Source organism: Dunckerocampus dactyliophorus, chromosome 18 (genome assembly GCF_027744805.1).
Source record: "Dunckerocampus dactyliophorus isolate RoL2022-P2 chromosome 18, RoL_Ddac_1.1, whole genome shotgun sequence".
NCBI classification, from domain to species: Eukaryota; Metazoa; Chordata; class Actinopteri; order Syngnathiformes; family Syngnathidae; genus Dunckerocampus; species Dunckerocampus dactyliophorus.
Window position 1 is genome coordinate 2,630,012 of NC_072836.1, and position 24,748 is coordinate 2,654,759.

Here is a 24,748-nt window from a genome sequence, read left to right on the forward strand (position 1 = left end):
TCGGACTCATTAGCGGTGTTCGCGTTACCAGGAACGTTTGGCGTTTGGCAAACTGTCCGCGTCGTCGCACAAAGCTGGCAGTTTAGCCAATTTGTTAAATAATACATTTCATTCTCGCTACTTGAAATACTTTGACCCGCTGCTCACCTTGACGGCAGGCAGATGGAGATAAAAGCCAGGACGACGTGGCGCTAAAGCTTCGCAAACGCGCCCTGAAAGACGAATAACGCCGGCGGAGATGAAAACTAAGACCCCCAGGCTCTCTTCTCTTGCGCAGCGTGAAAACACCTGCTGGGAGAGGTCAGCACTCGGCCACCACCTTATCTGGGTCACACACACACACACACACACACTAAACTGTTAGCTTTTACGTAGCTGCCTTCTGCCAGCATGCTAATAACTGCCAACTAGTCTGTAGAGCAGTGCCTTGTCGGCCATGTTTGATTTGCAGATGTGTGCAGGGTATAGTCGACACACCAGAGCGTTTAAAGCCAGCAGAACCCCCCACCCCAGTCATCATCATCTTCTTTCACCCCTCCAATGCCAAACACCAATCTATCCCTCGCCCCTCTATCCCTCGCTCCTCTCTCGCTCTCGCAGCGATTCATGTGTACCCCCGCTGGGAAGAAAGCCTGGAGATGGTGGCCGCTCACACATGAGAGGGCGCCCTCCTCCTCCGCCTCGCTCCACATGTTCTCAGGGAGGATGCTGGGAATGGGGGTGAGATTAGTGGGGTGTAAACAGAGAGTCTAATCCTCAGGGGCTGCTGGCATGGTGTCGCCCACCGCTGACTTCTGCCAGCTTTAATGGCACAAGCAGCCTGTTTGTTCGGGGGGTGGGGGGGAGCACACGGGCCCGGGCGCCTTTTGATTAGAGCGCCATGCAGAAACACAGATTGAAGTAGCAGATCAGCTTCAACACTGTAACACCCCCCCCCGCAAAAAAAACCTCCCTGCTGCTCCCTCAACGCTGCTTTTCTCAGCACACGGCGACTTAAAAAGGAGCAAGAAGGTTGTGTGACAAGCGGATTCTCGCTTTGCTTTAATGAGTCGTCCCTCGCTTGCTGTCCAGCGCCATGTCCTCGCACTCCAAGAAGGTGTTGTCATCCACCAGCGGACCTCTGGGGGCCGTGTTCAAACAGGGTGACTTGAAAGGCGGGATGAGGAGCGCCGATCCCAGGAGATGTCGCAGAGGGCTGCCGAGCGTCGCCCTCGTTATCTGGCTCGCTTCAAATAGTCCGAGGTCGGCTTGAATTTCATGAGTAATCATTCTGTGTTCAGATAACAAATTAAGGCGGCGGCGTCGGGCAGCACTCAATTCCACATTTTCCACAGCGCGAAGACTCTCCAAGGGGATTCTGGGCAACTGTGATAACGCGCACACAAAGCGCGCCGACGTGCACGCGGATGGCGCTCCCTCGTGAGGCCCGGCACCATCGGGGGCGTGGTGCTCGGAGGCCGCCATTGTTTGTGTCATCTGGCGCTCCTGCCACGGCGCCATTGTTAGCGAGCCTTGACTGCGGCGATCTAGGCAACGCTCAATTTCAAACAAGTCAATCTACGCCTCCAAGGACGGCGGAAAGTAAAGAACTTGCACATATTATATCGATTCCATTTTCTGTGTGAAAGACGAGAAGAAATCCTTGAAAGTCTGAAGAAGAGCGACTCGAAAGTGATGAAAACAACTATCAATCAACAATCACTTCTGTGTTGGGAATTGGATAGATATAAATGGATAGAATGACAAATAGATGCATAAATATACTTTATGCTGCGCAATACTTTATTGTTGGTGAATGCATAACCACAGGAGGATAGCATGAGGAGCTCGGTCGTACGGGAGGAGCTCAGAGTAGACCCTCTGCTCCACTGCTCAGGCATCTATTCCAGATGCCTCCCATGCCCAGCCACGAGGAGGCCCAGGGGAAGACCTAGGACACGCTGGAGGGATCAAGTCTTGGGAACGCCTTGGTGTCCTCCTGGTGGAACTGGAAGAGGTGGCCGGAGACCGAGAAGTCTGGACTCCCCTACTGAGACTGCTGCCCCCACGACCCAGACCTGGATAAGCGGAAGAAAATGGATGGATGGATGGTGTCACCACAGGAGGTCCTCAGATTGCAGAGTTCTGTTGATGATGGTCACCGCATTTCAGCGACTTGGACCCGGCAAGGCAACCAATGTTTTTTTCTCCACTTCCTTTTCTTTGACGCACTACCCCCAAAAGGGTAGAGATAACGGGGGTTCAAGTTAAAAAGTTCCAAAACTGACATTGTGCATTGTCCGTATTACTCTGCCGCATTCATGTACCTCCTTCTCGTTTTCTTTTCCTATGGTATTAATCATTTGTGGGAGTCCCTTTTGAAACGTCGTAACACGGAACCCACTGCAGGGAGAGTTTGCACTTGGAATCAGAACCAGGAAGTACAACATGTACATCATCCAATGAGGTACTAGCAGAGGGGTGTGCCAACCTTTTGACTCGAGGGCCACAGTGGGTTCTAAAATTTGTCCTGTAGCAGCTGGATGGAGTGTTTGTATGAACAATGTCAGAGTCTGTGGGCCAATGTTTGTCTTTTGGAGGAGTCTTTTCTACTTCATTGGATGCAGATGATTTCCTCCCTCCTTGAATCAGCTGTGTGTCCTCCTCTTCCATATGTTTGTAAGGCTTGTCTGCAGAACTTTGTCATACAAAGCTTGCTTGTCTGTCCGTCTTCGTCACACAGGATCACACGCTTTTGTAAACAAACCCCCACTCTGCTTTGTATCAAAGCTTGGTGGTCTTGGAGCTGCTCTGACACAGCCCCTGATTGCATGTTATTGGATGACATGTTTATCACTGGAAAGAAAATAGAATTGTTTTGAATTGTGCTAATAGTTCAAGAGCATTGCAAATCCTGTCCATGTTAAAGGATTTCAATCAAATAGTTTAGAAAAGTCGATCCAGCCAAATTAAAAAAGTGTATTTGGCCCATCGGCCGTCGTTTTCCCATGCCCGAGCTAGCAGGAAGTGTTTGTGTTCATGTTGTTTAAGCCTCTTATCCAATGGCTGCAATGTACAGCAGAAGATAAATGGCGCTTGTTCCTCACAAGCTCCTCCCACTTTAGTAGCACTCGAGTTAAACGTCTCCTGACATTCTTTCTGGAGATGATACGACTATATTCTCTCCAAACACTTACGTACCAAGAAGAATAAAGATGAGACATTTTGATCCCCAACACACACACACACACACACACACACACTCTCTTGAATCCGATGCAATCTACCTGCTTGGCAGCGTTCCGATCAGATCGTTTGAATGTAATGCCACTCTGCATGGAGCGCCAAAGTGCTGAGCCCAGCCATTTGCAAAGAACAGCGAGGGAGTCTTTTAGAGAAATGGCGGAACAGGAAGCCAGCGAGCCGCCGGAGATGACAGCTCTGTTCTCCCGCTCGCGTTGGCACCAACGGCGAGTCCCCGCGTCCCGCCTCCTCCCGCTTCCTCTGACAGCAGCTGTCGGGACAGCAAAGCGGCGCTGATGGTGGCCTCCCGTGGTGGAACTTTGCAGGTCGTTAGTTTCTTCCGCAGTGCAAACAGGCTGGCAGGTAGGCAGGAAGGAAGGAAGAGAATTTTGCGTGGGCAGGAATGGAGGAAGGGAAGGATGGAGGATGGCGACCAGGTTAGGGTGGCTGGGAGGTATAAGCCAACAGGAAGGTAGAAAACTTCCTACCTGCTTCCAAGACTTCATGGACAATTCCAAGCAGTTGGAGTCAGTTGGTTGCATTCTGAACATTCCCATTCAACCTTTTCCAAACTTAAGGTGGGAACCCAAATTGGGTCACAGTGCGGTTTTGTTGGGTTGCCCACCGTCACAGTAAAGCTATTGTACTGATGGCCAAGCGAGGGTATGTTGATTCTTGTTTATTGTACTAAATTGATGTCAGTTTTATCATTCTTAGTTTGTGTCATCAATACATGGTCTTGTTTAGGAAGCACATGAAGAGGTTTACTTGTGTTTAGTGTCAGGCGGGGGTAAACTACGGCCTGCGGGTCATATATGGTCTGTCTTCAACCATTTGCAAAGGTTTGTGAAGCTAGAGGTTCTGCACTTTCCAGTGATTTACATGCCATTACGGTAATCTGAGCGACTGCATCACAGCAGCTCTGAGAAGATGACGTTTTGATACAAAGCAGAGTGGGGGTTTGTGTTTGCGAAGGCATGTGAGCCTGCGTGGCGAAGAGGGATAAAGAAGCAGGCTTTAAATGACAAAGTCCTGCAGAGAAGTCATCTTTTATCCGCCATTTGTCTACCACTTGTTTTGGTGTTTATCACATTTTTCTCGTGTCTTTGTTTTGTTGCAAACATTTCTGTTAGGTTGTCCGGAAGGCTAAACTTTAAAACCCACTGTGGCACACGAGTCTCTGGTTTTAGGTCATGATAGTGTAGTTGTTTATGCATCCTGGGTGTTGGCGTGCTGCCTGACAGGAGAGGAAGTTCATCTGGATGTTTACAAACATGGCGCCCACCGTGATAAAACCGCCAGAGCGGGAGGACAGCAGCGCTCTGCTGACACACGCTAAAGGTCGACAGTGTCGCGCCTGAGCGATGAAGCAGATTGACCTGCGGGGGGGCATCCGGTACCTTGTCGGGCTCTGCGGTCCCAGCATCTGTCTACAATGTGTCACCCCCGGGCCCAACATAGCTGCTCAGGCTATTAACCTCACACGCAGAGTTAAGACCCCGCCGGCAGAATCTCTCTCCCACAAATCCACTCCAACCTGCCCGGCCCGCCCTCCGGCCCTCGTGTCCTTTTGCCAGTTGCTCACCACTGCGGCGGACTCAGGCGGGCCCAGTGGGGCTCAGCCCTACCTGGATGTGTACTCGGGGGTTGGGGCACAGGGGCAGGGGGGGACCTTGAATCAAACAAGCGTCAGCGCTTACAATGTGTGTCAGCGTCTCAGAATGGGCCATAAAGAGCCAATAAATGACAGCCATGGCAGTGGAGATTGTGATTATGATAATGAGAATAATAAAGGCCATCATCATCACCATCAAGATGATGATGATGATGATACTGTCATGATGAATTACAATGAATAAATCCCTAACCCATTTTCTAAATGCTTGCAAATGGTTCACCAAGAGAGGCCTGCAGCCATGTGACAGCGCCCCGGTGTGTGTGTGTGTGTGTGCTCACGTGTGTGTGTGTTCGCGCGCGTGTGTGTGTGTGAATAGTGAGCTTGGCGTGCGGTGAGAGCTCCTCCCAGGAGGCTTTGCAGGTCGTTGACTGTTTGACACTTCCACCTTCTCATGTCTCACCGGCGCCCCCCTCCTGTGCAGTCATTCCCAAAGCTTGAACCTGCGCTCCTTTGAGCCCCTTTTAATCTTTGAGGCCCTTTTTTGCTGCCAGCGATCCTTCCACACGAGCACCACACGAGTGATGTAATTGAAGCTCGTGCTTGCGGTCGCCAGTTTGACGGCCAACACATCTGGAGAACAAAGTCAGTGTGTTGTTATTGTGCAGCACGTGAAGGAGTGACGAATGCAACAGTGAGCGCTATAATTACATTTGCTCTGCTAATTAGCAGGCTGTTTGTTTCTCTCACATCTACTGTACCTCGTTAGGTGCTGACTTTTGCACTTTCCACACCGCCCACCTGTGAGGAAGATCTAAACAAGAAGGAGAAATGAGTCATGAGAACACATGGCCGAGTATTTAACAACACGACAGGTGATGGCGAGTCAGACCAGAATCTGGCGTCAGGCGATATTGTTGCTCTCAAAATGTTTCTAACTTGAAGTCAACTAACCACATTATACACCTTCAAGTGTATTGACTTCTGCTGGTTTTGGTGGCTACAAGGCTACTTTCAGGGGTATCGAGTGCTTCAGCGCTATTAACAACAGCTAAAAACTTAAATCAAGCTTTTATTATATATATATATATATATATATATATATATATATATATATATATATATATATATATATATATATATATATATATTATATTATATGGCGTGTCTAAACTGTTAACCGAGGAACATTTACTGAAAGATGAATGGCTTTGATATTATGAACTTTTCTTTATTCAATTTTTTATTAAGCACCCTAACAGAGGGATGGACAACTGTTAAGCATGTGGAGGAAGTTTTGCATTATGCATGCTAACAATGTTATGCCACCTCAAAAACTGAAATTGAATTTGACAGGTTTTTCCTGAATAAGACATCCGGAATGTACATGAATAAAGGATGTGGGATTTACAATGACTGTAAAGCACTGAATATCAAGAGTATGTTTACGTCCCTCTTTGTTTGCTTCCTAGACGACGACCTTCACGTGTTTTGCAATGCTGGTGCAGTTCAGCCCTGCACCCTGGCTGCGGCTCGAACCCGCAAAAGGAGAGATAAGTTGAGCAGTGCAAGGCAAGGAGCTAAAAGCCCGAGCTGTCAAATCGTTGACCAGCGCAGCTCTTACGGCATCAGGGAGTGAGGTTTACCAACCTACTATCATCCGTTATAAGCAACAACAACAAAAAAACGACAATGCGGCAAAACAGTAAGACATACGGTAAAAATGAACTATGAAATATCAGCTTTCTTGTCTGATCATCCTCGATAATGTTCATATTAAATAGTGTTATAAATAGTGTTAGAAAGAACAATACAAAGAAAGCAGATTACCCCCACCATTTCATGGTTGGAAACACTAACAGGAATGACATGAAGGAGGTAGTTGAAATGTTTAACGATTACTTTGTAAATATTGGACCAAAACTGGAAGAAGAAATTCCAAAGCAGAAAAAAACAATTGATGAAGGGAATTGTATTATTGACAGGAACCTCAATTCAATGTTTCTCACTGTTGTAACCAAAAAGGAAATCACTGACATTAAAGGAGATCACTGTTAAACATTTCAAGGCAAAATCATCAACTGATTGCCATGGAATCGAAATGGAAACCGTTAAAAAGGTCATTAATGAGATCGCAGACCCGTTAACTTACATTGGTAACTTATCATTTGAGACTGGAATATTTCCAAGCAAAATGAAAACAGCCAAGGTGGTTCCAATTAAAAAAAAAAAAAAAAAAGGAGACAAACACCAACTTACAAATTATCGGCCAGTTTCCTTGTTACCACAATTCTCTAAAATTGTGGAAAAGTTATTTAATAATAGGTTGGACAAATTTATTAATAAGAATGAATTACTCACTAGCAGTCAGTATGGTTTCAGAGCCAACATTTCAACTTCTGTGGCACTGATGGAAATCACGGAGGAAATCACTACTGCTATAGACAACAGAAGATGTGCAGCAGCTGTATTCATGGATCTGACAAAAGCTTTCCATACAATTAACCACAATATCTTAATTTCAAAATTAGAAAGGTACGGAATTAGAGGATTAGTTTTGAATTGGGTTAAAAGCTACCTAGCAAAGAGGAAACAATTTGTAAAGCTAGGAGAATATACATCTGGGAGTTTACACACCATGTGTGGAGTACCCCAGGGGTCCATACTGGGACCAAAACTATTTAATTTGTATATCAACGACATTTGTAAAGTAACTAAGGACTCAAAATTGGTCTTATTTGCGGATGATACCACCGCTTTTTGTTCTGGTGAAAGTACACAAGAAGTCATTAAAAAGGTCAAGGATGAAATGGTCATATTAAAGTCATGGTTTGATAGGAACAGATTATCCCTGAATTTAAGTAAAACTAAAATAATACTATTTGGAAATAGCAGAAAGGAGACGTACGAGCAAATACAAATTAATGGAGTGGATATTGAAAAAGTGGAAGAATATAAATTCCTTTGGGTTATAATAGATGAAAAAATGAGTTGGAAATCTCATATTAAATATATACAACAAAAGGTGGCGAGAAATATCTCTATATTGAATAAAGCAAAATATGTCCTTGATCAAAAATCACTCCACACTCTGTACTGTTCCTTAGTATTACCATATTTAATGTATTGTGTGGAGATATGGGTAATAATTACAAAAGTCATCTTCACTCACTCACTGTATTGCAAAAAAGATGTGTGAGGATAATTCATAATACCAAGTACAGACAACATACAAACCCTTTATTTTTAAAATCACAGATATTAAAATTTGCAGATTTAGTTCATTTTCAAACCGCTAGAATAATGCAGAAAGTTAATAATAACTCATTACCCAAAAACCTCATACAGTATTTCTCAATCAGAGAAGAGAAATATGATCTGAGAGGAAAACAAAACTTAAAACATTTATATGCAAGAACTACGCTGAAAACCCACAGCATTTCCGTGTGTGGAATTAAATTATGGAATGGATTGAGTAAAGAACTCAAACAATGTACAGAGATGAGCACATTCAAAAAACAATACAAGCAGTTGATGTTTGCTAAATACAAGGCAGAAGAGTCTTGATTATCACAATGATTGTTCTGTCAGGTTTGCTATTTCTTGTTTTGTTTTGTTTAAAGAAAAAAAAAATTCTTTACGCATATTTATCTAATTTATTTATTATCACTTATTATTACTATTATTACTTATTCACTTATTTTTGGGACTTACCGATATGGATTATGTATTATTCTGACTATCACAGAAAACATGACATGGAAAGCAGGAAGTGAACAACATGTACTGTACTAGATGTAGAATAGATGGGGGGGGGGGTAGGATTAAATAAGCTCTGCTTCTTCCTACTCCTTTTGGACATGTGGAACTGTGAAAATGATTCATGAGATGTATTCCATTGTAACCTTCATGTTCAAATAAACTAAACTAAACTAAAGCTAAAACTAAACTAAATATTTAATTACGTATAGAATATTCCCCCGACACTTTGGACCACTGTGTTCTACGAGGTGCATCTCAAGAGACTCAAATTGTGTTTAAGTGGATTTCCAAAGACAGATGAGATGTACTTGTACTTTTTCTATTGAGGTCCCGTACGGGGAAAACATAGCAGAAAAAAAGTTTGGTCCACCTGAACAGAAGGGCCGATAGCACACTCGCTGGAATCCATCAGCGGTGCCACGGAAGGAAACGAGCGGGATCTGTCAGCGACATCCGACACGTCATTTGTACAGAAATGTCAGAACAGTGGTGGCATAATGATGGAAATAACAACAACGCTGAGGGCTGTGCGCCTCGCGTGCACACGTCACCGATAATGTGTCTTTAGTCTAGACGTGTCAGGCCGCCGTGGGATCTATATCCACGCCTTTTTGTCAGCGCTTTCAATCTTCCACGTAGCTCAACAGCTAAGTGCAAGAGATTAATACGCGTATTTGTGACGCGACGGCTCAGCTCTGACATTATAAGTCATCGGCTGTTTATCGTTTTGCCTTTCTCATTGGATTGAAAAATGACTGACACAGAATAACTTGGTCAGCCCCCACCAGCATCCTCACCCAACTTCCGAGTTTTGGAGTGTACCGCGCCGGCTAACGAGCGCCTTGTCTTTCCTGTGTGTTGATTCCCTCCAGCAGACAGATGATGTGACGCAAACGGACGTCTCCCAACACTCAGACTCTTCGGAGAAGCAGCAGCCTAAAAGGTTACACGTCTCCAACATTCCCTTCCGCTTCCGGGACCCCGACCTAAGGCAAATGTTTGGGGTGAGTACCGTTCTTCTCTGACAAACACTTGTCAAACTCAGAAAAAGGAACATTTTATCCATCCATCCATTTTCTATAGCTTTTGTCCATGTTAGGGTCATAAGTAAGCTGGAGCCTATCCCAGCTGACTTGGGGAAAGGTGGGGTACACCCTGGACTGGTCAGCAGCCAATCACAGGGCATATATACAGTATATATACCAACAAGCACATGCTCACATTCACACCTATGGACAATTTAGAATCCCCAATTGGCTCAATATGCATGTTCTTGGAATGTGGGAGGAGGCCAGAGGAGGAAACCCACATGCACACACGGGTAGAACACGCCAACGCCACACAGGGTTGCCCAAACGGAGATCCGACACCTTGATCTCCTGACTGTGCGGCCAACATGCTAACCATTGTGCGGCTAAAACATGTTCCATCCTCTCAAAAAGCACATTTTAGTCAACTATTGCCAGAGGTAACTGACCCAAGAGTGACACGCACGGTCCATCCAGCCTGGGATCGAATACGTGGTCACAGACTTGAGCAGCGCTCGCCAATAACCTAAAAGCCGAGCTGTCAACTTGTCCAGTGCAGCTCTTGAGGTGTCAGGGAGTGAGGTTTTGCATCGTACTTTCGCACACAAGCTGGCGCTGGCATGCGTTACACTCACCCTTCTGAACCTAACCCTCATTTAGGTCACGGCACCAATGTAACTTTGGTCACCCCCGCAATCCAGCCCTGTAATCGCCGGGGCACGAACCCGGGTCCACCGAGCTGTCGACTCGTTGTCCAGCGCAGCCCTTAAGGCATCAGGGAGTGAGGTTTACATACTTTCCCACAATCGCACCAGCTGTCTACAAGTAAGGACTAGCGGAGGTCGTCATACCTGAGTGGGGATCAGACTGATGGCTGACACGTTAGCGTTAATGTAGCGTCTCTAGCACACAGCTTTGATGAAGGAAGCGTTCACCTGCCGGCTCTAGCCTGAGCAGGTCTGTCTTCCACTTAATGAGGCAGAGACTCACGCCTCAATAAAACCTTTCATAAGAAGAGGATGTGATGGGTCCAAAAATGGACTTTAAACGTTCCCAGCTAATTGGACTTTTAGAACCCAGATGCGTTGGAGAGACAGCATCAGGCCAATGGTATGAATTGCTCCACGGGCCCGTCTGTGGCGTTATAAATGGCTGACAACATGGCCGCTCTCTCGCCTCTCTCCTTGGCTTTATTGTTCCCGGCGCCGCTCGTTCAGAATCCAAATCGCCTCCGTAATTAGCTCGGAGGCTTTGTGTGCCTTGCCGCCGCATGCAGATACGCAGAATTGATCACAGCCCGCCTCGCCCACATGTCGCCATCGACACCCCTGCCTCCCTGCGCGGTGGCTGGCATGGAGCGCGGGATTGATCGTCTGCGGTGGTGCTTGGCAGGGGGACAGTAGCGCTCCACCCTCTGACATGGCCGCCACAAAAGGCCTTTGTGCAAACGCTTCATCCCTCAGCTCTTAATGGCTGCTGGAGCTCGATACGCCATTAGCGTTACGCATGAGCGCCAGACGCAGGGAGAAGGAGGACACTCCACCTGATGCCGTGTTGCAAACAGAGCACCGGGCTTTTGCGCTACAACAAGTGGGGAGGGCCCAGGATCCCCCACCCCCCGCCTGCCACGGGGGTGAAGGGTGCATGGAACCAGTAGGTCCTTAACGAGGCGCTGAATGAAGGGCTCATTAGGAGGACCTTAAGCGCTAATTAGGAACTCTGATCTCTGAGAGCTCGCAAGTGAAAACACTCCAAGTCCAAGTGAGCGCTGCTGGAGGGGTTGGTGCCACTTCAATCAGGACCTCTTAACGCCCCGCACCCCCCGCCCCCCTCCACTCCCGCTGTCACACGGACTGCTGGGCCGCAACATGCACTCCGACGTTTCAGCACTCAGGCCTGCTATTATGTAATTATGGGCCTCGGAAGGGCGGCGAGATATTGTAGCTAATCACAGACGTCTGCCTGCACGCCGTTTGTTGCTTTCACAGCAGGAAGTCTTCTGTCAAGTACCAACAACGCAGCGACTTAACCACTACTTCAACGCTCGTCTTGTTGCCATGCCAACCCAGACTCTCTGGAAATGAGGCCCTAATAAAAAGTGTGTCCATAAATGCTTAATGGATGATCTCGATGAGAAATATTTATTTTCTTTCTCTCTCATGGTATTATTTTTATAAATGGCGTTCTGGTGAAAATGAAATTTTCGCTGTTTTTATGGCGCAATCATTTCAGCTTCTCCCTGACGCCGTTTGAGGATATTTGCATATTTATTTGGAGAGAATAATGGATGTTTGATGCTAGCAGCACTTGATGCATTTAACATTGATGCGGACCTGCCGTCCTCCATGTTGGTATTGGATCGTCTTCGCCGTCCTGAGAGACATCGATCTCCACGGCGTCTGTTGTTCTGCTGATGCGGCTGTTTGCTCTCTCGGCGGGGGAGCGGGTGGGTGCCGATGTCGCTGGCGAGCACGGAGCGGTCCCCGTGTGGAAATCCACCAAGACGACTTCCTGGGAAACTAACAAATCGATGCCACAGGGCTATTACGCTCGCGTAAAGCAATTAGCATCTGTGCATTGCATGGGGGTGGGGGGGGGGACGAGGGATGCCACGCTGCGATGCAAACGCCTGCACGCGTGTGATGGAGTTGAGCGCCTATGGAACGTTTTCAGGATCTAAATGAGAGAATCCTTATTAGCGAATCAGTCAGCGCTCCCATTCGTCCCCGCCGAGCGCCGACCGCATGGAAGGTCCATTTCTTCCCCGATGTGCTGAAATGGAGGGGATGCAAACCGCTTGACGGGCTAATTACTTTTAATGAAGTAATGCGCCGGCTGCAGACAGCAATTAAAAGTGACTCTCGCTCCACTCGTTAGAGAAGCTCACACTTTGCTTTCATTCCGCCGCTTCCCAAGCATCCGAGGGCACGCCCGCTAAGCGGAGAGGCTGGAGCGCCAGAGCCCCCGGAGGGGGTGGCCCCAGGTCCTGTTGACTGTGAGAGCTCACAAACAAAGAGGATGAAGAGGTTTGTGGGGGGGTACATAACAAGAGAGCAAAGCTAGCTGACTCTTCACAAGTCAAAGGTCCGCCAGAGGCTCAGGAGACAAAAAGACATCTTCCATCTGCTCTTCCTTCCTCAGTCAACAAGCACGCAGGCTGCTAACTCCTTGTCTTTCAACAAGACTGACGATGAAAGCACAAAAACAGCAAACGCTTCCACAGCTCATCAGCGCCTTTCCCGCACCGAAGACCCATTTCCATCCTGTCGTAATGTTCCTGCTAAGCTTCCTAACGGCCTCTCTCCTCTTCTCTCTTCCTTCTCCTCCGCAGCAATTCGGAAAGATTTTAGATGTGGAGATTATCTTTAACGAGCGAGGATCCAAGGTGAGTCATGCAGAACACCAGCTGCTTCACTGCGGCGTCACGCTTCCGTGGCGGCGTCAGCGTAGCGCAGGGCGACGCCCGCCTCTTCTTCCCTCCTTGTTCCTCAACATTCAGCTTCTTTACTTACGCCATGCATGCAAGGTTACGCCAGTGTTTAGAACGTAGGATTTTTCTGCTTATAACATAAGTCCAAGTTGCATAAGGAGCGTGTGGGTGGCAGGAGTGGTGGGACATTGCCGTGAGCTCGTTCACTAACACTTTTTAAAAATCAGAAGAACTTTTGCCTACTTCGGTGAGTACCTTTTATCCAAGGCTCGCACGATAAACCACGGCGAATATGTCGCATATACGCAATAGCTCAGACTGCAGTATATTGATACACATCGGATTGTAGTGTTCACACTGATATGAAGAAATCGGATACAAGTCACATGTGAGCAGAAAAATTGGAATCGACCTGCCGCGTGAACAGAGCCTTGGTTCAGGTGCCGTCTGCTCTCAAAACGTTCGACTGCGCTAATTCTTGATCCCTGCAAGTGATCTTCATTGAATCCTTGCAACTTTACAGCAGATTTTGTCCAATCCATCATCATTTTTGCCAATGGAATTTGGCCCTTAGCAGCACAGAAACGCTCATGTCAGCTGCCTAACCAATGAAATGTGTCCCTGCATGGCGCACCCACGTCCTCCCTCACTCGGTCACACTGACAGAGATGTTGACTTGTGATGGTGATCTCTCATCGTCTCTCATTGGTTTGGTTTTATCCACTTCATGTGAGGTATATGAGAGCGCCGGGGGGAGCACATCTGACACCTGATGGGCAAATGAGCACAGATTAAAAAAAAAAAAAAATTATCAAGATATATTATTAGATAATACAGATGGCTTAGCATATTTTGATTTGATTGCTTTTAGCATCGTTAATGTAAAAAAATTCTCAAAGTGCCCCTCCCATCTTTTAATTTTTCAGGATGGGGCCCTCGCTGGGAGAAGTGTGGATACCCCTGGTGTACAATGAACCTCTTTGAAAATATGACACACACACTGTACTGTAGTGTAGTAGTTACATTGGTAATATCATTCATGACAATAGTTGTGCATATTAATACTAATATCAGTTGTTACTTTTAATATTAGTCACAGTCATATTAGTTGTTAATATGTAATAATAGTATTGGTGCTTCATGTTGTATTCATATTAATATTAGTAATAATAACGATAGTATTGGTGCTTCATGTTGTATTCATATTAATATTAGTAATAATAACGATAGTATTGGTGCTTCATGTTCATATTAATATTAGTAATAATAAATAGTAATAATAATGTTGTATTCATATTAATATTAGTAATAATAAATAGTAATAATAATGTTGTATTCATGGTTGCCAGCAGGCTCAGTCGGCATTTCCCGGCTGGCCACATGAGATTGGGGGCGGGATGGACCTGCATCCTCTGTCATCACACATTTATGGTTGGTGGCCTACAGAGGCATTACCCAGGATGCCTGCGCCCCCACCCACCCCACAACACCGCCACCACCGTGTGCCTTACATAATGAAGCTAGCAGGACATTAATAAACAATCTATTTCCTATGAAGCCATTTGCATTCAATATGTTTGTCAGCTTTGAAAAATGGCCGCTCTACTCTGGCCTGTTGTAAGCTAATTATTCGAGTGTGGAGGGAGGGGGGCGCGAGATAGAGGGGGATAACGGCAGTCGGGTGAATGTCCAAAGGATTAATTTTGCCCTCAATTCCTTTTTTGAATTTATTTCTTTATCTCTTTTTCCCCCCAAGGACAGGCTGCTGTTATTTATGCTGGCAATAGCGGCCTGCAGATCCGCCGCATGCACAGCAGATCACGCCGCTCGCCATCTCTCACATGTATTACATCCCCCAGCAATTATCGGCCAGTGCCGGCCATAACCCAAACCCCCCCTAACCCCCCGCCTGTATGATGTATATATAGAAAGCAAAGGAATGGGACGTGTTTGGCCGGCATATCTTAATACTTGCTCAGGTCCACATAACTCACCAAAGTGACAAGCACTCCCCCACCCCCCCGTGGGAGAAATGCAGGGCTGTGGGTGGAGGGGAGTGGGGGGAGTGGGCATCTTGTATTCAGGCTTTCAAGTCAATATCTCCCCCCCCTCTGTCGTATCACTGACCACGTTTGCATCAATAAGCAAACATCACACTTATTAGTGCAGCCAATCAGAGGCCGTCTGATTGTAATAATGTCAAATAAATGCTAATGTTCACGCTGGAGCAACGTGAGCAGACCACAAACACTGCCTCACTGCACGCAGCATCAAAGCAGGGACACCTAGTTAACGTCGTAACAGTGCATGTGTGAAAGCTAACATCCACCGTATCGTTCCTCTCATGCAAAAACTCCCTCAATAACTCAGGTCTGTACTTTCAAACCTTCACACTACAATATGATTTCTTTTCTCTTTTTCCAGCAAAATAAAGGATGCAAATACCCTTCACATTAAATCAGGGGTGCCCACACGTTTTCCACCGAGGGCCACATATAGAAGAACTAAAGGATGATGATATTGCATCGTTAACATTACTGTGGCTGTCAAATGATACACGTTTTTAATCAGGTTAATTGCCGTTTTCAAATTAATCATGATTAATCAACATTTGTAACTACAGCATGTCTGAAGTATGCCCATTTTTACTGTGGTTTACTGAAAGATGATAGATGGTATAGTTGGCTGTACAGTTAAATCACACGTGTCCGACGGTCTGTTTACCTAACACTAGTTTCTTTACAGTCGCGCAATAGTTGAATATTTTAAGCGCGTTATCATGAGCCATGAAGGGTTGTGTTCAAAGACACCACGTAACTTAAAGGAAAAGTGGAATTTTGCCCATCATCCACAATCCTTATGTGAGACATGAACACATGTCTTTCTTTTTGTCGTGCGTTTGAAAGATATAAAAACAGACAAAAAGAGCCAGCTTATTGCTGCACGTATGGGACTTGCTTATTCCGCCTAAAACGTCATCTGAAAAAGTTTCCAAAAAGCTCCAACAATGCTCCATTTACATCGAATGTGATGGGCATATTAACCAAGCTGCAGCGACGTTGTTGTTGTTATTATTATTATTATTATTATTATTGATGTTGTTACGCCGATCAAACTACGTTACTGGCGCACTGACACTCGGCCATACCACACCAAGTAGCTACTAGCCGGCTAGCGACAAGCTTCACCACAGATTTGCTCCCAACGCCTCAGACCACTAGCAAAAGGTAAGGCTACATATTTGAGATGCCACCAGTGCTGTTGTGTTTTTATTTTGGAGTTTAAGTTAACGCTAGGAGTAGGTGTTCATCGTTGGTAATGAACAAAGTACAAATGGCCGTCAGGCCACACTTTGGACACCCTTGCATTAAATGTTAACGTTTTATACAAAGACCCCCAATAAACGCTTACAAGATGCGAGCTAACGTGATTTTAATGTTGAGTATGGAAACACATGACTGGTCATATGACTGGTCACACGAGGTAAACAGCAGCGTTAATTAGCGTCCGCCAACGCGATGTTTGAATCCAACGGTCAGAGCCCCCACGCCACCTCCTCCCTACTTTCCTGGGGGCCATGCGAGCCCGCTGACACGTCAATGTTGTGTCGTTAATTATACGACTATTATGGCAGCTAACTGGCTGTTTTCCTGACATTCTGCCTCTTTAATTGGGCCGAGCAGGCCTGGTTTGTCGGCGCCGTAACGCGAGGTCGTGTCAGCGACGTCCTCTTCCTCGCTCTGATCTCTTGTTTGCTCTTTTCTGACGCTGGCTAACTGCTGCTAATTAATCTACAACTGGCCGCCGCTCACCTTCTCCTGTCTTCTCTTCCTTTCTCTCTCTCTCTGTGTGTGTGTGTGTGTGTGTGTGTGTGTGTGTGTGTGTGTGTTTGTGTGTGCACGCCTCTTCCTCCTCTTCATCACGCTGTCAGGGCTTTGGGTTTGTAACTTTTGAAACGAGCACAGATGCCGACCGTGCACGGGAGAAACTAAACGGTACAATCGTAGAGGGACGGAAAATCGAGGTGCTTTCTCTTTTTGCTTGTCTTGTCGTGCATTGTCTCAAACACAACATGACTGTGTTGGTGTGCACGAGCATGTGTGTGTGTGTGTGTGTGTGTGTGCGTGTGTGTGTGTGTGTGTGTGCGCGTGTGTGCATGCATACGAATAAGAAGGCAGCATCCGGACACGCCAGTTGTCCGTCATGAGGCGACAAGGCGGGATGAGTGCATGCTATCATCTCCTGGCTTCCTGTCAGCCGTGAGGAGGCGTTCTCCGTCTCCTGCTCTCATTTCGGGACGAGCCGTCATTGTTGGCGGCTCAGTGGAAGCGAATCAAAGCATGTCTTTCTTTTTTTTCTTTCTTTCTTTTGGAATCCACTTGTTTATGCAAGCAGCTCGTGATTTGGGATGTTGTTCCTTTCAGCATGGCCCTTGTGGCTAATTGGTGCATGCTTCCGCCTCTTTGCAGACATTTTAGAGCCTCGGCAAACTTCAATAAGCAGTCATCTTTTTTTTCTTTTTTTTTTTTGCCTGAGTGTATCCTCGTTTTGCCACACCTGACAGCCGCTGTGTTGTTGTTTGTGTTGACGCGAGCAGGTGAACAACGCCACAGCGCGAGTGATGACAAACAAAAAAGTGGCCAACCCTTACACGAACGGTAAGCAAACACACGTCTCGTAAACCCAACCCTCGCTGCTGATTGGCTGTGGTGACCAAATGATATGATCCAATTCACCAATCAGCCAATCATTGTTGACGTTACAAACAGATCTCGAATGGAACCCATCCATCAGTACACTTCAAGTTTACTAAGTTTACTAGGGGTGTCTTAGAGTAGCCCGCTATTAGACGATTCGATTCGGAGGATCATATAAAAATGTCATGTGATGAAGATTATCCCATTCTGACTACATGGGAGGTGCCCACGGCTGGTGCTGAGCACATTTTCACAAAGAATGTCTTTGTTTTTGTTCTAAATAGCCTATTTTCATTCAAAAACATCCTCATTTGTGTTCATAAACAGTTCAAAATGAAAAACCTGTACTTACCACACACCCGCTTCAAGTGGTACAATCCACAGCACCTGAAGAGCGCGCTAGCTTTCAATGCCAGCAAGCCCGTCAACATCGATGGACTTATCGGCTCATAACGGCTACGAAAAAAATGATCCAAAGTGTGGAAGTATTTGGAAAAGGTTAAAAATGACTCCAGATGGTGAAGTGCAGCGTGTTGCACGTACACTACGACACCACAGCAACCACCAGCGTATCATTTCAAGCTGCTAACACATCTTATATCCCCACAGTCCATTTGAATGCAAGACATGAGGCTGCTAACTGGCGGTTCTGGCAAGTTGTGCTTTTTCAAGCCATGTTGTTCCTGTTCTATGCGCACGTTTGTCATGTGTGCCGACAGCGACAGTGTTGGGGTTTGCTTCGTCTTCCTTTCTGTGTCACTTAAATACATGAAGGCACTGTTGTTGCACACCAGTGATGTGCGATACCGCTGATTTCGTTTCTGATCCGATAGGGAACTACAAATTCAGCTAATGTGTCTGATAAATTTTTAAAAGTTGTGTCTAAGGTAATTAATTCATTAAGTAAATAATTGTTCATTTAATTTAAATAAACGCATAATTTTAATAATGTGATAATTTCATAATGAAAGTTATTTTATTTTGTGTATTTAGCTAGCAGGGTGATTTATACGATAGCCAAGCTAATATACACCAACAAAAAAAACAGGAGAAAATCATATAAAATATGTGAACATGGTATTTTAAACAAGAAAAAAGAAAATAGGTAAATAATAAACAATTACAATAAAACCATTCAAATAATAAGTTGATGAATTATGAAGAACTACCATAAGAATGAAAGGTTTCTTCCCAGTACACACATGGCTGCGTTTACGATCGCTCATTGTTTCAGCAGACTAACGTTTCAGACAAACAATCCCTCAAATGACTCAAGTATCAAAAGTATCATCCATATTTTGCTTTGAGGATCCTTGTTAGGGCATGAAGAGCTGGTATCGGAAGTATCGACCCGCACATCACTATTGCACACCTACCAAGCTTATGTGATGATCTCAGTGTTTTAGTGTTTCTGGGGGGTGAAAAAAGTTGCAAATGATGTCTTTTTTTGTCGGGTACACCATCAGCTCTGCTCTTAAAAAAACAAAACAGCAGTCGACTGTGGACAAACTAAGAAATCCCATTCAACTATGAAACTCCTTGGTGGAAGTATAAAGTACTGCATACACTGCGTACTCGGGGACAGTGAAGTGCTGTCCCAAATCCATTCCTGTCATTACACTTCTTCTTCTTCTCTCCTTTTTAATGCGGAATTGCAACCACTCGACAGAGCATTATCACCAATCTTTGGATCAGCCCCATAAAATATCTGCCAGGGTTTTTTCCGCCACTTCTCCATCATACAATCATTAAAAATACATTTATTACGATCTTTTCTGGCTGGTGTGTATCCCCTGCTTCAAACACTTTTTGTTTGGTAGCCCCTCCCCTTCTGCTACATAGCCAAGATGGCGGCTATTGAGGGTGATAAGTGTCCATCGTTGCACATTCCCCGTCTGGTAGTTCTGAGCGGGATTAAGTGTAAGTACACAAATGTACACTTACAGTATACACCTGCAAGACAAAGGCTGTGTCTCAGTTAGGGTTGGGTATTGTTTGGATATTATCTTTAAATATGATCTTTTGCTTGCAATTCACAATTAAAAAGGAAGAGAAGAAGAAGAGACAAGCGTCATTAAGTGTGCAATGAGAGTAATGGATTTGGGACAGCACTACACTGTCAACATTTACACACTCAGCAACTACTGTAAGCACACAGTCCAAAGTATACTTATTGAAGTGTACTGAGGGAAGTCTTCCATTTCAGACGCAGCCACGGTCTTGTAGTCTGTATTTTTAATAAAGTTGTTTTTATTAGCACTCACTCTTCCACTTCCTGTTTTGGGACCAGAGCAAAAAAGCAAAGAAACTAAAAATGGAAAAGCAGCGTTAAAGTTTGTTTAGTCCTCACTGGAGTTCTGTTGTGCTCGCCAGGCTGGAAGCTGAACCCGGTGGTCGGCGCCGTCTACGGTCCCGAGCTCTACGCCGGTAAGTACTCGGCGGCATGGCGGCGGGAAAGTCAATCGGCGCCATCGGCGGTTGTCCAATCTGCCTCCTCCTGAACCTCCAGAACATGAATCAGAGTGGATCTGAGCGCGGCCCAGATAAGCGACGGATGATCCCGGCCTCTCCCGGCCGCTTTGTTTGCGCCGTGTGCGAGCGCGGAGTCTGGGAAAAAGCACGGAAAAAAAAGTGATTTGAAGAGCAAGTGTTATCAGATTGAGGAGGCCGCCGCTGTGGATGGATTTGCCAAGTGCGCCAGATTGACTTTTACACCGCTAACCGAATAAGAGAGATTGAGCGAGCGATATTGTTGGCAGCCGCCCGGACCGAGGCCGCCGCTGCTCCTGCTGGCGGTAATGGAGGAGCAAGATGAGCTCAGTGGGGTTTTCCCTATCTCCCCCCGCCTCACATGCCGGCTTTATTGCTGTATGTTATATGAAGCCTTTGCATTTTAATGAGGGGGAAATGCTTCTATTTCATTTGGAAGAAGTGCTGAGCACATCGCGCCACTTTAACGGCTTTCCTTTCTGCTCATTAGACTAAAATCTGTTCATTCCCCGGACAGCTTTATGGTGAACCTCTAAATAACCGGCCGTGACAGAGCGTGCTCGTCTATCATTTTTATTTCTTGCCCGAGACGCCCCTCGCCTCCGACCCCCCTGCCCTACCCCCGCATCAGCATCCTCCCCTGACAATTAGACGCAAACATGCAGAAATAAAATGAAGAGGGGGGGGCACACATCCATCCAAGTGCTCTGACAGGACACTTCATTAGGTACACCACCTAATGAAATCCTATGCAAATATTTCCTTCCACTTGTCACTTTATTTTATTATCATACTGACAAATGTTTACTGTAATCTTTCCAACACATTCTTTAGCGAAGTATCATAAATATCAAACATAAGAAACACTTCTCATACATGGTACCCCTCCCCTTTTCAACGGGAAACTCTCGTATTTTGCCCCTTCAACACAACAGGCGTGCAACATCCTGTAGCTGGTAAAGTCAGGCCTTCAAAATAAAAGAAGCACCCCAGTAAAATAACAGCACTTGGATCTTCAGTTTAGAAAACGTTTTCTGGACAAGTAAGGAAAATATACTGGAATGTAAGAGAAGTCAGGAAATTGTGTTGGGGGGGAAAAATCTGACCTTATTCCCTTCTTTTTCTGGAAAATGTCTGGAAAACGCCAACATTGCCAGGTGTGATCATGCACATATGCCTGTAGGCAACCTACCAAAAGGAAGATTGGATGCCAGTCTTTCATCAGAAAAAAAGTTTGGTTCTACCTTTTTCTGTTCTTTAATCACCTGTAGAACATGTGAGTTTCAGGAAAATATCAGTTCCCAACAAAAAAAGGGGAGAAAACCAGCTTTCAAGCATAACTTCAATTTTTTTTTTGCTTTTGTGACAACTCAAACATCTAAACAACCATACCAACATAAACAAGCCAAAAAAGAGTTGTTTTACATCAAAAAACAATTTACTTACAAATATAACGTGAACTACAGTATTTACAAATTTCACATTTGGATCTAACCTGTGTGTGCGTGTGCGTGCGTGCGTGCGTGTGTGCGTGCGTGCGTGCGTGCGTGTGTGCGTGCGTGCGTGCGTGCGTGCGTGCGTGCGTGCGTGCGTGTGTGTGTGTGTGTGTGTGTGTGTGTGCTCGCATGTATGCGTGTGCATGTGTTCAACTTTTCGTAACCTGCACGTTACAGTACACTTGCTGGAGCTCATTAATACATGCAAATGATGCATGCTGAGCTCTTATCAATGCACTTCTGCCACCTTGTGGCCGTTTTTATGTATTAAAACTGCTTGAACAGTGACCTCTATTGGTGTGCACTTGTGTCATCACCTCTTTTTGCCTCGCCTGCAAAAAAAACATAAAAGAAAATTGGTCTTTGGGGTTGGCCGTTGGGGTTTATAAAAACATATAAATACGTCTTTGGTATTAGGTTAATAAACGGAATATTTTTGTAGTTATAGAAAACCTGTTTTTTACTTTCCAAATACGGGTTGAAACATCCGATCCCTGTAGACATGAAATACCACCCCCATAGTCACTTTTACACTGCGATTATTCTGTTGACATCACACTGCAGGGACATAACAGACAGCCGGCACTAGCACAGCAAGCTAGTGCGCTAACTAGTTAACCGCTCCAATTTACTTATTGTAAACTTAAAGTATTTCAAATGGAGTGGGGAAGAAGGACAAAGAAGACTAAAACTTACCACTCCCACATGGAACGAGGAGAACCTTTTTTAATCACTCAATCTCAGCCATGGCATGTCAGCTGAGCTCTGCGGGCTCAGTCGCTAGTCTCCATGCAGTGTGAAAGGTAATGTCTCATAGCATTGCTGTATAGCGAGGGTCGACTGTACTGTCAAACGTGTTCCATCCTCTAAACGGCAGTGGGCAGCCACCGTGCAGCACCCAGGGATCAGCTCTGGGTTGTAGGTCAGTGAAGTACCCCTGTGTGGGCGACTCTGGGGGCAAAGTGGGTGATGCGTCTTGAAAGACACAACAGTGACTGGGATGGTGGAAACAGGATTTGAGCCACCGACTGTCTGGTTACTACTCCAATTAATTGTTTAACATTTGGACAACCCCGCTCTAAACTGACATCATTTTCTTAGTTTCAGCACATGTATGTTCCTAATGAAGTGACTGCAGAGTGTGTGCGTGTGCGTGTGTATGTGTGTGTGAGAGAGAGAGAGAGACAAGGAGCGTCATGCACACATTCCGGCATACAGAAATAGATAACCTTTATAGAGCAGCACACATGCACACACTCCCCAAATCATCTCATAAATCAGAAGTGGGAGTGTGTGGTCCACCACTCCAGGCTGGGGGAGCCAGCTGATTTATTGGCGGCTAATTTTTCAAGTCGTCTTGACGCGGAGCCGCAGTTTTGCAGGCCAACATGAACTGACCAGCCTGCTAGATGAGCGGTAAAAGTTTTTTTTTTTTTTTACACCAAACCTAAAAAGGAGCCGAGAGCAGAAATAAAGGAAAGAAGGAAAGGCGCTCGTCCTCCCTTCCCAGTGTGAATCTGATTCCCAAAATCATCCAGGCTGCAGTTAATGTACTTTTGTAGAGTCGGAGGGGATATAAGGGCGATTAATCACTGTTTATCAGCGCTCATTTCCGTGCAGGAGATCAGTGAAATTGGGGGCCATAAATCCTGGCTCGCTGACAGCGCACTTCGTCTCCATTCGTCCTGGCGCTACAGGTTTATTGTCCTCAAAACCCATTCAGGAGAATGACGGATGAGAGCCTTGCACCCCGCTCCCCGCTCTTAACCTCTTGCAGGGCAAGTCCGGCCCCTCCCACCTACACAAGAGTGGGTGAAGGGGGGGGGGGCATAGAAAAAGCAGCCTGAAAGTGCATCCACAATCCTTAAGTGAAACATGACCACAAATATCTTTCCCTTTTCTGTGTGCTCCAAATATGGAAAAACTGGCTAGCATGAGGGAGCTAACAACGCACGTAATGGGACACATATTTTGACTATAAAGCCCTCCAAAGAAGGCCAAGTGTTGTATTTCCATAACTGAGCTGTACACAAACCGAGCTCCGTATATTCAGGCTCCAAAAGGTAAGGTTCTGCATCCTCATTTGTCCAGAAGTAGTCGGCGGCGGCTCTCGCGAAGTCAGCAATGATTAGTAGTTGCACACAGACACACGCTTGACACACTGCCGTTGCTGACGGAAGTAGCGTGACTTCTTATCTGTGGGCTCTGTCAAATCAATGCGCCCAGGAAAGAAGGTCTGGTCATTTTTAAAATGATCACAATATGGCAAAATAGTGCAAGTATTACATGTTATCATGAATGCGCCCGCGACTGCATGCTCACAGCACAGATGTAAAACCATAAAACCTTGTTGGAGCTTTTTTTTAGAGGGCTTTATAGTGGAAATAGGTGTGTCCCATTACGTGCATTGTGAGCTCCCTCATGCTAACTGTTTTTATATCTCCAGAAGGCACAGAAAAGAAAGACGTGTTCGTGTTTCACATAAGGATTGTGGATGATGGGCCAAAAGTGCATTTTTCCTTTTAAGTCAGTGATTCTCCAATAGTGGGGGGGGCATGGTGAGGTTTCAGGGTTGCGGGGGACGAACTTTCAGTATTTTTATTCACTCTTGAACGATACTGGTGCCAGCAAATCATACAGTGATTTGTACAGATAAATATGTAAACAGGTTCTCAATAGTATTTCACTTCAGGGGGGAAATGAAAAAAAATGTCTGTCACCAAGGGGGGGCAAGAAAGTCAGCAAGAAAGTCTTCCTCCTTATCTTAACGTTGTAGGAAGCGCTTCCAATCCTGACTACATTCAATGTGACTGCAGCAACTGGTAAAATGAACATTGGAGATATTTCAAGTCCAGATTTGACCCAGACTGTTTCACATCTTTAAAAGTTTGAAAGTCGTATTCCTCGAACATTATGGATCAAATATTTGCAAATGCGTGCGTGATTATGTCATAATAAAGAACATAGAAACAAAGCTCATGTTGGAATACAAGGCAGATCTCCTCATA

The 24,748-nt window shown here is 45.6% G+C and overlaps 1 protein-coding gene across 18 annotated transcripts in view; it reads left to right on the forward strand.

Annotated features, from left to right (window-relative positions):
- LOC129171697 (RNA binding protein fox-1 homolog 3-like) overlaps window positions 1-24,748 on the forward strand; it is a 328,221-nt gene that overhangs the window by 275,112 nt on the left and 28,361 nt on the right. For 12 of the 18 annotated variants that reach the window (XM_054760602.1, XM_054760598.1, XM_054760607.1 and 9 more), the window contains 5 exons: window positions 9,472-9,603; window positions 12,959-13,012; window positions 16,989-17,081; window positions 17,655-17,715; window positions 20,128-20,181. In XM_054760602.1, the coding sequence (XP_054616577.1) occupies window positions 9,472-9,603; window positions 12,959-13,012; window positions 16,989-17,081; window positions 17,655-17,715; window positions 20,128-20,181 (394 nt within the window). The remainder of the gene's footprint in view (window positions 1-9,471; window positions 9,604-12,958; window positions 13,013-16,988; window positions 17,082-17,654; window positions 17,716-20,127; window positions 20,182-24,748) is intronic. The other 6 variants (XM_054760604.1, XM_054760608.1, XM_054760609.1 and 3 more) reach the window with 3 other exon arrangements.